General features: G+C 43.7%; 1 protein-coding gene across 2 annotated transcripts in view; it reads right to left on the reverse strand.

Moving 5' to 3' along the window:
* Clstn2 (calsyntenin 2) overlaps nucleotides 1–13,241 on the reverse strand; it is a 609,459-nt gene that overhangs the window by 33,595 nt on the left and 562,623 nt on the right. For both annotated transcript variants that reach the window (NM_134377.2, XM_087560326.1), the window contains 1 exon segment: nucleotides 6,211–6,373. In NM_134377.2, the coding sequence (NP_599204.2) occupies nucleotides 6,211–6,373 (163 nt within the window).

The raw sequence follows: 13,241 nt of genomic DNA on the forward strand, positions 1-13,241 counted from the left end.
GATTTGCCCTAGATTCTAGCAGTCTCTAGAGTCGTCTTTGACGGTGATAGTTCTGATGGTACCTCGATACCTTAAAGTCCAGGTGCTATGCCACTGCTGGCCAGATACAGCATGGGGTGTGGGTTGTGCCCAGGCTACACATTCGTTGCTGACCTAAGGTGCTCAGCACAGTGCCTAGTGCATGCCAACAACGCATACATGGGGGGTAGGAGTGGGGGTGGTTTGTGCTGTTTCCTAAATTTGACCTTGGCCTTCTTGTAGAAGGAGTTTCTGTGAGAATGAAGTTCCATACAGATTCCTTAGGGAGGAAATGCTGCCTGGATAGAAAGTCGTCTATGCTAGTGCATGCCTTCTCTTTTTTTTTCAGAATCTGAGACCCGAGGGATGTCAAATAACTTGAACACAGACTTTATTAACAGAAATTTGTATTAAATTAGACCAAACTCATTAACTGGAGGGATGTAGTCCAATTGTCTGTGCTGATTCTAGACTCTAGCAGGGGGGAAAAAGACCTGGAAATGTATAAATCTCACGGCTGCACGTGGCTCCAGGTACATGTGAGGCTGATAAGCCACTGATTACAGCCCTTGGGCTATGTCTGTCTCTTGATCCCTTGGAGGCCATTCTTCTCTTTGCCTTCACTTCAAAGCTCCAATGCGTGTCTTGTATCTGTCTCCATTCAACCTCCATTTTTTAGAAAAAAAAAAACTTCTTTGTCTCTCATTGTTTTGTGAAGTGGAGGATAGGACTCAGCCAGGCTAGGGCCCAGGATGGCATAGGAGGAGTCTTCCTTATCCAAGGTCACGGTCATCCTTAGGAATGGGCTATCAGGGCTGTGTATTCTAGAAGGGCCAGGATTTCCTGCACTGGAGGAGGACATCTTGGCAGAGACAGGGATTAGTGGTAACAAAAAAAAAAGCCACAGTGGGGACCCTTGTGCTGAAACACATCAAGGAGAATGGGGGTCAGACAAGGAGCAGGGTGATGTATTGCTGAGTGTGTCTCTACAGCTCTTCAGACACAACCACTTGATAAAAAAGACCACCTGGCCCGAGATACCTAACTCACAAAAGGGAAGTCAGAGACAGTCTAGTTTAGCACGAGATAGATGACCTGGCCTGCTGCACTCTGTAGAATCTTCTAGAAACCTCAAGACTCTTTAAGACACTGTCATGAATTAGGAGCCATCTGACTTAACCTCCCTGCACAAGTAGCCTACAGGACCTGGACAGTCAGTAGGTGTAGATACCTAGGATGTGGCTATCAGATTTTTCATAGTATTTGGAACTGAACTCAATTGACTCAAAGTTTTATTCTTATAAGTAAAAGCCCCAAGGAAAAGGAGTTACCTTAGTCTTTAAACGATCTACCATGTTGTGGCCTGCTGTTGTTTGAATTTTCCATCCCTGGGTTCATCGGTTAGAAGCCTGATTTCCAGAGTAGCAATGCTGACAGGTAGCTGAACGTTTAAAATCTGAGACCTACTAGGTAATCATCAAATTGGCCTCTTCCAGTGCTTTGGGTTGGAGTGTTAGCACAACACCTTTTCTGCTCGGATATTCTTTTACCCTTGTGATGCTATTCATCATAAGGTGACACAACCAGGAAGCCCTTGCCAGGGCTAGGGCCATGCTCTTTGGAATTTGTTAATGAAAATGGAAGACTCAAAGGCTTTCCTTGCAATTATGTGATGCCGTGTGTACTTGGCCTCACTGGCGATGTTTCTTAAGTGTAAATGAAGCCTCATTTTTTTAATTACTGGAAAAATCCCAGTGAAAATGAAGTTCCACTGATTGCATGGCTTTCAAATTCGCTAACAGGACACCATTGGCTAATTGGGTCTGCAGAACACAGACCAGCAATGGTGCTGTTGCTGGCTCCCAGGAGAACCCGACACGCAGAGTCTCTCCAGTCCTTTTCTATTCACTTTGTCCAACCCCAATCAGAAATTTCACAAATGAGAACAAGTTCCCTAGCCTACCTTAGAAGCACCAGAAAAGCACCCCAGGTTTGCAAGCTCAAGGCAATTAGAGGGGCATATGCAGGGCTTTGTGCTATGTGTGTAAGCAGACAGTAGAGGATGCGAACTATGGAGATGAGGACTGCTCCACAGGCCATTAATTTCACAGTTCTGCATCTCATTGGAAGATCTTTTGATATGTCCTATACTGGCAGAAATGTGGCTCCCAGAAGAATGTAGAAATTCATAGAAATCCAAATTCCTTAACACGGCAGTAGAGTGTCCTGAGACTTAATTTCAACTTCTTTCTTCATCCTCCCCTTCATCATTCCTGGGCCGTGCATATTGCAGTGCTAGGGGAGATCTGAGCATGCTCACACCTCCTACTCTCATTCCCCTCCCCTTCTTTGTGTGGTCTAACTCAGTCTGTATTTTAAGATGGAGATTTGGGCAGCAGGGAATGCACTATTGTGTTGTCATTCCTTGTAGGGAAAGTACTTGAGTGTTCTCCATGTCCCCCCAAACTTCATAATCATGGTCCTGAATGCTTTTCTATTCCTGTCTTCCAAAATTCTCCTGATAAACTGTTCTTTGGGCTTCTTTTGGCTTATGCATGGGCCTTGGGAAGGCAGTCTGTCTGTAAGGGCTAGTCCTACAGAGGTTAGGAAAGTGAGGGAACGGAGAGATACTTAGGAGATTGGGCTACAGTGTTAGAGTAGGCTAGCTCTTGTAGATTTCCTATTGTGTCAGATTTAGATGAAAGAAATGAAAAGGAAGATGTCAGAAGACTGGGAGATAAGTTAAGGTGACACATCCCTTCACACAAAACATGCCAAGTACACACATTCTTCATGGACCTCGAGAGTCAGGCTTTAATCTCACTTGTAAACTTAGAAATTAGAAACTCAGGAGCACAAAGATGCTGCTGGTATCATCATGATACATCATTTCAAATCATATACATGCACGGGAACAAAACAGCATGAAATTGGTATGAAACCAGACACATGGACAAAAGGGAAGAGGATACAGGACCCAGAGATAAATCCAGCCACCTACAGCCAACTATCCCAGCAAAGATGTCAAGAGCATGAATTGAGGAGGACCAACCTGCCCAACAAACAGTGCTGGGTAAATAAGATATCTTCATGGAGTAAATGCAACCTAGAGTCTCCATTATTGATCTTTCTGCATTGAAAAAGCAACCAAAATGAATCAAAGGCTCAAAACTCTGAAGCTTCTAGAAGAAAACATACTAGAAATATTCAAGATAATGGCACAAGCAATGATTTCCTGAAGAAGAGTCTGCTAGCCCAGCAAACAAAAGCCAGAAGTGAGAAATGGGGTTATATCAAATTAAAACGATTCTGTGCAGCAAAGGGCAAAACAAACAAACAAACAAGCAAACGAACAAAAACAAACCAAAAACAAACAAACCGACAATGAGAGACAACCTACTCTGAAGAAAACCTATGCTAGCTAGCCATCCAACAGGGGATCAATATCCAGAACTCATAAAGAACTCAAAAGAACAAATGATGTCATCAAAAATTATCAAATGATCTGAAGAGATAAAACTCAAAAGAAATACTACAAATGGCTGGTAAATGTATGAAAATTGCTCAGTGACATTAGTCTTCAGGAAAAAGCAAATAAACTTTAAAATTAGGATGTACTACTCTGGCACATATGTATTTCGAGAAATTGACATTAGTGCACGACCATACAAACCTATATTTATTTTAGCGCCACTCACAATAATTAAGATACAGAATTAATCTAGGTGCCCACTAAGAGATAAACTATATAAGAAACACACACACGCACCCACGCGCACGCACATGAACACACAGAGTGGAGTATTATTTAGGACATTGAGGAGTGACATTATGCTAGTCTTAGGAAAATGGAGAGAACTGGGGGTCATGCTAAGAGAATTGAGGCAGACACAGACAACTATCTTCTCTCATATGTGAAATCTAGAAAGAAGCAAAAAGCAAATAGCTCAGAGAGAAAAATCCCGTGGGATACAGAGGAATTGGGATCCTGTGTAAACCTAGTCAGCAAGGAGTGAGGCTGGGATGTAACTCAAACTCAAGGTTTTCTCACTCCAAGACTGCTCTCTTTCTTTTGCTTCTTGGAGATGTATTCCATTAAGAGGAAGGCAGCTTTTATGTTTTGCAACAATGAGGCTATAGAAAGTAAAATGTTTGCAGGACCTGATCCGCATATACCAGCCTGTCAGTGGCTGCTGTATTTGCTTGGGTCCCACGCTGATGCCAAAGCAGACAAGAACTTGGTAAAGAATACCAAGACACAAGTACCAATTAACTGAGAATCAGAGCATGCTTGTCACAGCGCAACGCCAGCCTATTCCAAATGACGCAGGCATCATCTTAATTATTTACAGAGTCACCTTTGATTTGGTGGCAAGCATACAACTGGGAAGCATATAACTGACTTGCTTAAGTAGAGGCTGGTTGCAGATTAGAGTGACAAGAACTTGGATGTGATCTCTGAGGGGCAACCAGGAAGGAATCATGGTAAAGTTTGTAGAAGCATATACCCCCCAGTGTCTTTTCTTATAGGGTTTCTCTGGGCTGTGCTCCAGAACACCTATGTGGGTATCTGGCTGGGGCATTGAGTCATACCAAGGTCCCCAACTTCAGCACAGCTATGTCCAGTGGTTAATGATTTCTGTTCAGTCTCATAGTTGTCGCCTTTCTCTTTGTTGGTTTCATGGGTCCCTCCCATAAGGCATAGTCTTCACCTGGTAACCCTGGGGAGAACCTATAATACCGAAAAGACATCCTCATCCCCAAGTCCTGGAAAAATATTAAGCAAGGCTTGAAGCCTTGGGTGAAACATCACACATGGCGTGGCAGTCTCAGCGCAGGAACGGCTAATTTTACTCTTTACTGACTTGTATCTGCTCCCTGCTTTTTGTTCCCCATGCCTACAGGGTTTACTGCCTGCTCCTCCTTCCATAATTTGTCCCATGAAGCTGCCCTGAATCACTTTTTATCCAGCCTACAGGGACTTGTGTATCTCCCAAGTCATGCCTGGGTCAACTGATCCACAAAGAACAGATTATTAAGCGATTGTTCCCTGACACTTGTATATTCTTCGGGCGGCTCCAAATGTGTCTTTAAAAGTTGTGTCTGCACTTCGCATTTGCAGATTTAAAATTACTAAACAACGGTATCAACAACTATTTGCATGGTGTTTATATTGCATTATGGGCTATAGATAATTGTTTAGATTTAAGGTATGCAGGAGTCTGTGCAGGGGTTCTATGCAAGAGCAACACCGTCCATGTGAAATACGGGAACCAATTTCCTGTAAATATAAGAGCTGGGTTATTAAAGTACACCTCTCCCCTCACCATCCCGTGGTGAATGGCTGAAGTTAGAAGTCTTGGAAGTCTTCATAGAAGCCATCCACACAGGGCTGGGTCTTACCTCGGAGCGTAATATGCCTACTTGGGAGCATCCTCTTTACCTGCTAGTCACCCTCACTGACCTATGAAGACCCCTCAATATTTAGGGAAGAAGAAACATTCCAGCTGAGCTTAGTAAGACACAAGGCTGTGTGCATTGAAAACTCCTTTGCCTGCTTCCAAAACAGAAATGGGGTTGGATTAGGGGGCTAGAAGAGTCCCCTAATGGTTAAGGAAGAGTAGAAGAAACAGATCTCTTTATGGGTGCTGTCAACCAAGGGCCTCTGTCCTAATCAGGGAAGGACAGGGCTGAAGCAAGGGTTCAGAACTGAGGGCTGAGCATACTCTGAGAGTGGCTGCTATGACCTATGGCCTGCAGACAATGCTTCCCATAGCTCTGGTCGTGTAGACGCCAGGGGTTTAGACATTTGAGTAATAATGAGATCCTTGGTTTCTAAGCAACCTTGAGACAATTTCAGTCAAAGATTCTGCATTCAACCCTTTCTACATGCAGTCACAGATTGGAATCAGTTAAGATTCCAAATTATTGAGTGGTCTTGGTAACTCAGAGGCAACCATGAACTTGTCTAGGTTGATGTAAAATAACAATCCATTCTTAGGCTAGGTGCTCCATTATTACTTAGGGCTGATGTCTTGATTAATGCTTACGTTTATAAGTGCTATTTTGCTAGTAAAGGGCTAGTGACTTTCTTCCTGGCTAGCTTTTATGTTACTGTTCTTCCTTTTTTCTCTATCAATCTCTCCCATGGCCAGCACATAGATTGGAAAGAGGGCTCCACTTGGGGGTTACCTTGCCAACAGGCGCCGACAGTGAGTTGCATGGCTATGTGAGATGGATGAATGGGCCAGTCATTGGTCACCAGGTATGGTTCATATGTTGCTCCATCCATGTACAAGGTGACCACAGGGAACTCCACATTGATGACATAGTAATGCCACTCTTTGTCACAAATCTAATGGGGAAAAAGAACACACAGAGAGAAGCAACACTTAAAATCAAATCTACAATGCATCACCAAACAGCCCTTTAAAGTCTCATTCTGAAAGGAAAGATGCTTTGGGGTCAACAATTATTGCCCCAAAGACTCAAAGAACACAGTTTTGACCTATATTCCACATCAAGGTTATCAGACACAATGAGAAGAAGAATACAAATAGGTCTTGTCATCGGCTGAATACAGCTATCCGTCAGTGTTTACAGGATTGGCTCCAGGAAGCAATCTGAGTTTAAAATCTGGCTGAGTTTAAAATCTGCAGATGCTTGAGTTCCTTCTATAAAATGGCGTTACATTTGCACATAACATATGCATATCCTCCTGTGTACTTTAAATCAATGCCAGCTTACATACAATACCCAATGCAATGTAAATTCTTTAAATAATTGCTCAGCTGTATTGCTTAGAAACTAACAACAAGAAAAGGAAAAGGCTACTCATATTCAATATGGGAGGAATTCCTCAGTTGGGTGGATTCATGGACGCAGAACCTTCAGGCACGGAGCGTGGACTACATTTGAAAATGGGCAGAAAGAACATTTTGTTCACATAATTACCACCTATTTTGGGCTTACAAATTTTTGATGGATACGTTAGAGTGTCTTACTTCTCTTCAATATAGGAAAAGATGAAATTGAAAACCTATTTTGTTCTATGTCTTGGGTTAGGCAAAGCTGAACATAGACTAGTGCCCCAGGGAGGGTAAAGCTAAAGATTGAGATAGATGAGAAGAGGAGAAAGGACGGTGAAAGAAAAAGGCAGCAGAATTCAGGGTTAGAGAGGATCTAAAGTAAAGGGAGACTCAGAAAAAGGAAGAAGCAGGAACCCCAGGAGCCAGAGCCCCGAATCCTGATGTTTCTATGTTAAGCGTCTGAGAAGCTGGTGTAGCCTAGTCCTTCCAATTCAAGGAAGGTAAATTCCAAGGGACATGGATTTTCCAGCAGGACTCTGTCTTCCTCTACCTTGGTGTACCTAGGGAGGACATAGATGGAACCTTGTAACGTGTCCTTTCGCAACTGGCCCCACCCAGGTGTCCTATCTTTTTCCAGGATTGGGAACCAGCATTAATGGACTGGTAGAATTTCAGGGGAGAGAGTGCTGTGATGGCTAGTTTTGACAGTTACCCTCACTTGGTTGAGAAACACATGGGGAATCATTGAAGTACCCCTCTGGTTGTGCCAATGAGGCCATTTCTAAGGGTCATTGCCATATGGATCCATATGACTCTGACCTTATGAAAGAATCCCTTAATGGATTTATTATATGGCCATATTATTAGGAGGTGGTGAAAGCTCTGGTTGTGGGGCCTAGTTGGAAGAAGAGGTTATTAGGAGGGTGTCCTTGGGACTATAGCTAAGGCTGGCTCTGCCTTCTCATTCCCTCCCTTATGATGGGCTGAAATTTCTGAAGCAACAGCAGCTCTCCCCTCTCCTTAGCTATTTGGTTACAATGGTGCAAAGGTTGCTGAACTAGAAGGAGTCACAGTTCTTGACCCAAGAGACCAGATTCACACTGTACAATTTATAACAAAACCATGGGGAGGGAGACAGAGACCAGAGAAAAGGCAGCAGAACCAGGGAACAGTGCTCCCCTCCCTCTGTGCAGGCGTGGGCTCTCTCCTTTGTATTTAGTCACCTCCGTTCCGTCTGCATCCCATGGGATCCTCTGAAGTGTGCCTCATCTGTATCATCAGCTCTTGGTCACCCCTGCTGCAGATGGCAGGGGAGGCTGATGAGTTCTACATGAAGGTGACCCCAAGGTGAGGGCATCAAAGGCCCCCCTCCATCCTGCACTGGATTAAATGTGCTGTTTCTCATGAATAGATAACACCAACAGGGATGCTAAATGATCTTTTCGCTTTCATTTTGGAATAAGAAATTTCCCCTTAATGTTCTTTTTATATTGTCCCATCTCATGTCTCAGAAAATTACTCCTTTTGAAGCCTGTTAGTCTGATAAAGCCCGAAGAATATTTTATGGGCTTTAGTAGGCACACAGGAAGGGTCCAGGCAGTTTACCCCAATGTCTTGTTGCATTCAGTGAGAGTCCTTGACTTGGCTTACACTCTGCACTTTATTGATGTCTTGGATCAAACCCTATCTGGAGGTTGAGATTTGGGATTGAGTCTGTGACTACAGTGGGTGCTCCCAGGTTATAGGGGCAGTACACAGGGTGTAAAGACAGAGTGTAGGGATGCTGGAAGAGTGGTGAACCAAAGGAGTATTTCAATGGAGCACCCCACCCAAAGGATCTCAATGCATCCTTGTTCGGAGTTGGAGTCAGATAGTCAGGCATCAAAAGAACCTGAAAAATGGTTTACATTCTCACGATAGCCCAAGAGGTATCTGGAAGCTCCTGGTTAGGTCCAGAAGTGTTCCTGAATACACGTCCTCCCTCATGGAAAGTAAGCCATCAGGGATGGCTTGGTAGGTAGCCTATGAGTGCTCTCCATCCTGGGTCCCTCACCAACTTCACAGCCATCAGTCATCCCCTTTGTGCACAGGGATGGTTGGTTCCTATGAGCTTCTGGGATTGCTGGAGATGAAGGAGAATGGTCCTCTGGTCTTAATTCCTCAACATTCAGTCTTTTCATAAGGCAGCAGAAAAAGTTTCCAAGGAAAGTCAAGACCATTTCAAATCTTAAGAGTAGCACTGCCCTTCCCAATATTGTAGTTTGCCCTAGATGCATTTCCTACAGTTTTGCCAACTGGTGCTTCATTCATAGACAGCTTCCTTGATACTTCTCATGATACAATGAGCCTGTGTCCTGAACTGAGCCTCCTAGTGGGGGTGAAGGGGCTTTTCCACCCTCATTAGCATATCCAAGACTCCCAGCAGCCTCAAATATGCCTATAACATGCTTTCAACCTTGAAGATGGGAATATATGTATTACAGTGTTCATATAAAGACCCCAAGAAACAATGGCTGTGAAAGCCCTGATTGGATCACACTGTTTTAATGATTTGAAAGTTTGCATGTATCAGTTAATGTTGGCAATGAAATGCTAACTTCGCAAACCCCGCTGTAAGTGGCCATGTGATGTGGATATGGATATCCAATAACATACTTAACTATTCTCTCATTATCAGATTAATTTTATAACAGCAATTACAAATGATGCTACCATCAATTTCTTGGGCATAAATATTTGTCTCCATTTCTGATTATATCCTTAGGAGAGATTCCTGGAAGGGGACTTAATGCTTCAAATATTATAGCTATTTTCAAAGTTCTTGATACAGATAGTGATTTTTTCCAGCTAAAAATCGTATCTCTTTATTCTTTTACCCACAGAATGTGAGACAGTTCCTGTATTGTACCAGTGCCACATAAGTACCAAAAAGGGGCAAAATCCTAGACATTTGTGAAGGAACATATCTTGTCTCATTTTTGTTGTGAGTCACAAAAGATGGTACAATTTACGCATTCCCAAATCAAAACAGAGGCTACTACCTATGTGAGGAGCAGCCAAGGTTTACAGGGACAAGCAGAGCTGTGCTCATGAGCCCTTAATTGGGCATCCCAACAGTCTTTTAGCTCATACTAAGCTTATAGCTGCAGACTTGTCCCAATGAGCTATGTCAGCGGCTGAAGGAAATGCCTAATTAGAGTTTCATAAATGTGGATCTATGATCAGGAAGAGACCCATATTGACCTTAGCTAGAACGGCAGGGACAAACTGTAATTGAAAAATGATCGAGCCAGGAGGCAGCAGAAATAGAAGTATTGCTACATAGGTCAAGCAAGACAAGGAAACTAGGCAAAGTGACCTTTCCTTAGGGGAGAGATGAATTTTAATTCTTAACCGTGTGTGAATCACTGGCGCACCTAACTGGCTCGACGCCTGTCCCATCATGCTCCGCAGAATGGATGCCCAAGGCATGACCTAGACAAAGTTACTTCCTTTTCAGAATACCTGCAGATGTGATTCTATGTTAGGTGGCCACAGCTGCTCTTTAGGTGGGAGAGAAATCAGAGGTCCAGAGATGCACACAGAGGAAGGGGGGGTGATCCTAGAAGACTGCCTTCATAGCTCATGACAGTCTGATTCAAAGACCCCATCTAGGGCCCGGTTGGAAGTTCTGGTTTAGTTTCTCCATTAAGTCAGGCATATTTTTTAATACAGCCATTCCATATGTGACGCACTGATTTGCCAACCTCCGTGTCAATTACTATGTCTATTGAGGTCCTAAAAGACCACGTGGAACAGAGTCTTCGCCTTCAGGGGTTTCAACTTAATGGGGAAGGAGAGAGGGGGAAGTGGGAGCTAGGGGCCCAAATACAGAAAATATTCCAATATAATACAGATTGAAATAAGTGTTGTGTTGTAACTCAGGTGTGGAGCGCTTCAAGGTTCCAGAGAATGGAGAGATCTTTCCAGGTGGGAGAAAGTAGAAATCAGGGTGAATACCACAGGACTCTTAAGATTTCATTGGGCATAGAAGGTAAGAATAAATTTCAAGCAAATGAAGCAGAAACCTCTTATTCCTTTAATCGGTCTCTTTTTTTCTCCTTACTGTTGGAGGCACCAGTTTGGCAGCATATGGAGTCCAATTCTTTCAGTCATTTCTGTAGAGACTTACAAAAAGCAGAGACTATTTTGTGAAAAACAGCCTGAAAACCTAGCTGGTGCTTCCAGCCCAGTGAAGTATTGATAAAAAGGCTTTAACATCCTGGAATTCATAGTCATCCTAGGTCTGTGGAAGGAGCCAGGTAAGTTCATGGTGTGTGTGTGTGTGTGTGTGTGTGTGTGTGTATGTGTGTATGTGGTGTGTGCACATATATGCATGCATGTATGTGTGTGTCTAAGTATGTGTGTACATGTGTATATGTGTGTTTGTGGTGTGTGTGTATGCCTGGGTGTATGTGTTTGTCTATGTGTATATGTATGTGTGTATATGTTTAAATGTGTACATGTATGTGGTGTGTGTATACGTGTATATGTATGTGGTGTGTGTATATGTATGTGTGTATATGTATGTGTATATATGTGTACGTGGTGTGTGTATATATGTGTGTTTATGTATATATGTATGTGTGTATATATATGTGTGTGTGTGTGTGTGTGTGTGTGTGTGTGTTTGATGTGTTAAGGCGATGGAGTGGAGGCAGCAGACATGGATGCAGAATGGGGTAGGACAGAATGTTTGAGAGCAATGAGGAGCGTTAAGCTGAGGCTGCAAGCATCCTTTGGAGCTGGAGGGCTGAGGACCTGTGTTTCGTGTTGCCTTTATTCTGTAGGCAACAGGAAGTCTGGAGGTCTCGGTGGGGGAGGGGATGGCAGTCATAGCAACAATCAATCTTGGAACATGCTTTCCATGTGTAAGCAGCTTTCCATACTCTTGCTTAGGCTACTCAACTGCTGGCTAGGCAGGGGGGGATCAATTCTGCTCCAGGGATCGTCTGAAAAGAGAGTGAAAGAAATGGCGTGGCTTCCTATTGCATGGAGCCTGTAAACTTATCTCGAGTTGGAGGTGACACTCGGGTCACTATGGGCTTCCATGGTTAGCTTTCTGTCCTTTCATTTCGCACAATGGCATCACATTCCATTGAGCAGAGAGACTTGGCTGCTGGACTGTGGGATAATCACATGTCAGATTATCCCTGGGCAGCTGCATCTGGAGCTTCTACAGCACTTCAGATGTACTGGGTCCCAAACTGGGCTCGTAGTGCTCCTCTCCCACGTCAGCCTAAACATGCTCTCTGTGTCCTGTCATCTAAGTCCCATGTGATCTGTCATCTAAGTCACCACACGGCACAGATTTAGTCTTCCCCACTCGGCCCTCTGTGCTTACTTATTGTCTTGATCTGATGCTTCTGTCTTGTCCTCTCTCCCGTCTGTCACTCAGCACCCAACTGCCACTCAGCACCTGCTACACTTGCTAGAGAGAACAAAGAGGCAGAGAGGGCAGAAAGAGAACTGAGGAGGCAGACCTGGTACAGACACCAAGGAGGAAACGCTTGAGCAATGGAGGGCTCTGTAACAATGGAATGACACAAATTTGGGTTGGTCAGTGTAACCAGTTTACCCTGGGGCTTGTGGAAGCCACAAAATGAGATGAACAAGGAAGTAAGACAAAGGGGCAGGAGGGAATCCATATAGACTGATTCTGGGGTTCTGGGGTAACTGGCTGGGTAGCACTGCTTTTTATCTAATTACTCATTTCTTAGGATTTCTGTTCTGAACTTCGGGAGAAGAATCTTTTCAGTTCTTTGCTGCAACAATGGTTAAGTGAGATTGGAGATAACAGTATCACTCACGGGGTTGTTTGAGTTTAATGAAGGCACCTTCAATGTTCAGCACAGTTTGCTAGTCTTTCTGTAGGGATAATCTCTTGTGCACTGTGTGAAAGCAGGATTAGAGGGTAGGACATCCAGCAGAGGGGGGCTGGTGGGGAGGTATTCTGGGAAGGAGTCAGGCATGGGAGATTTGCCACTGAGGCACTGAGAAAGTTGGACACATGAAACTGAAGTGAAGTACCCAGCCATGTGGAAGAACTTAGATTAGCATAAATAAGATAATTGAGTTATGGCCTACTTGGGGAACAAGCCTAGATTAAGGCCCAAGCATAAATATAAATAAAGTCTCTGTGTCCTCTTTCAGGAGCCGGGACAGAACTAGAAAAAGATCAAATGGTGACATCTTTCCTCATCCAAAATAAACTGAGATGCTGGGTAAAATATAATGACAGTAGTAAAATGAAGAAACAAGAATAAGATATCTGGGAAGAGAGTTCTTCAGACATTAAATACAAAGAAATCAGAGATGAGAATTGAAACTAAGGGCTGCTAAGGGCTGTGCTCTACCCCATCTGGTAGGAGTCTC

Source organism: Rattus norvegicus, chromosome 8 (genome assembly GCF_021556685.1).
Source record: "Rattus norvegicus strain SHRSP/BbbUtx chromosome 8, alternate assembly SHRSP_T2T, whole genome shotgun sequence".
Lineage (NCBI taxonomy): Eukaryota > Metazoa > Chordata > Mammalia > Rodentia > Muridae > Rattus > Rattus norvegicus.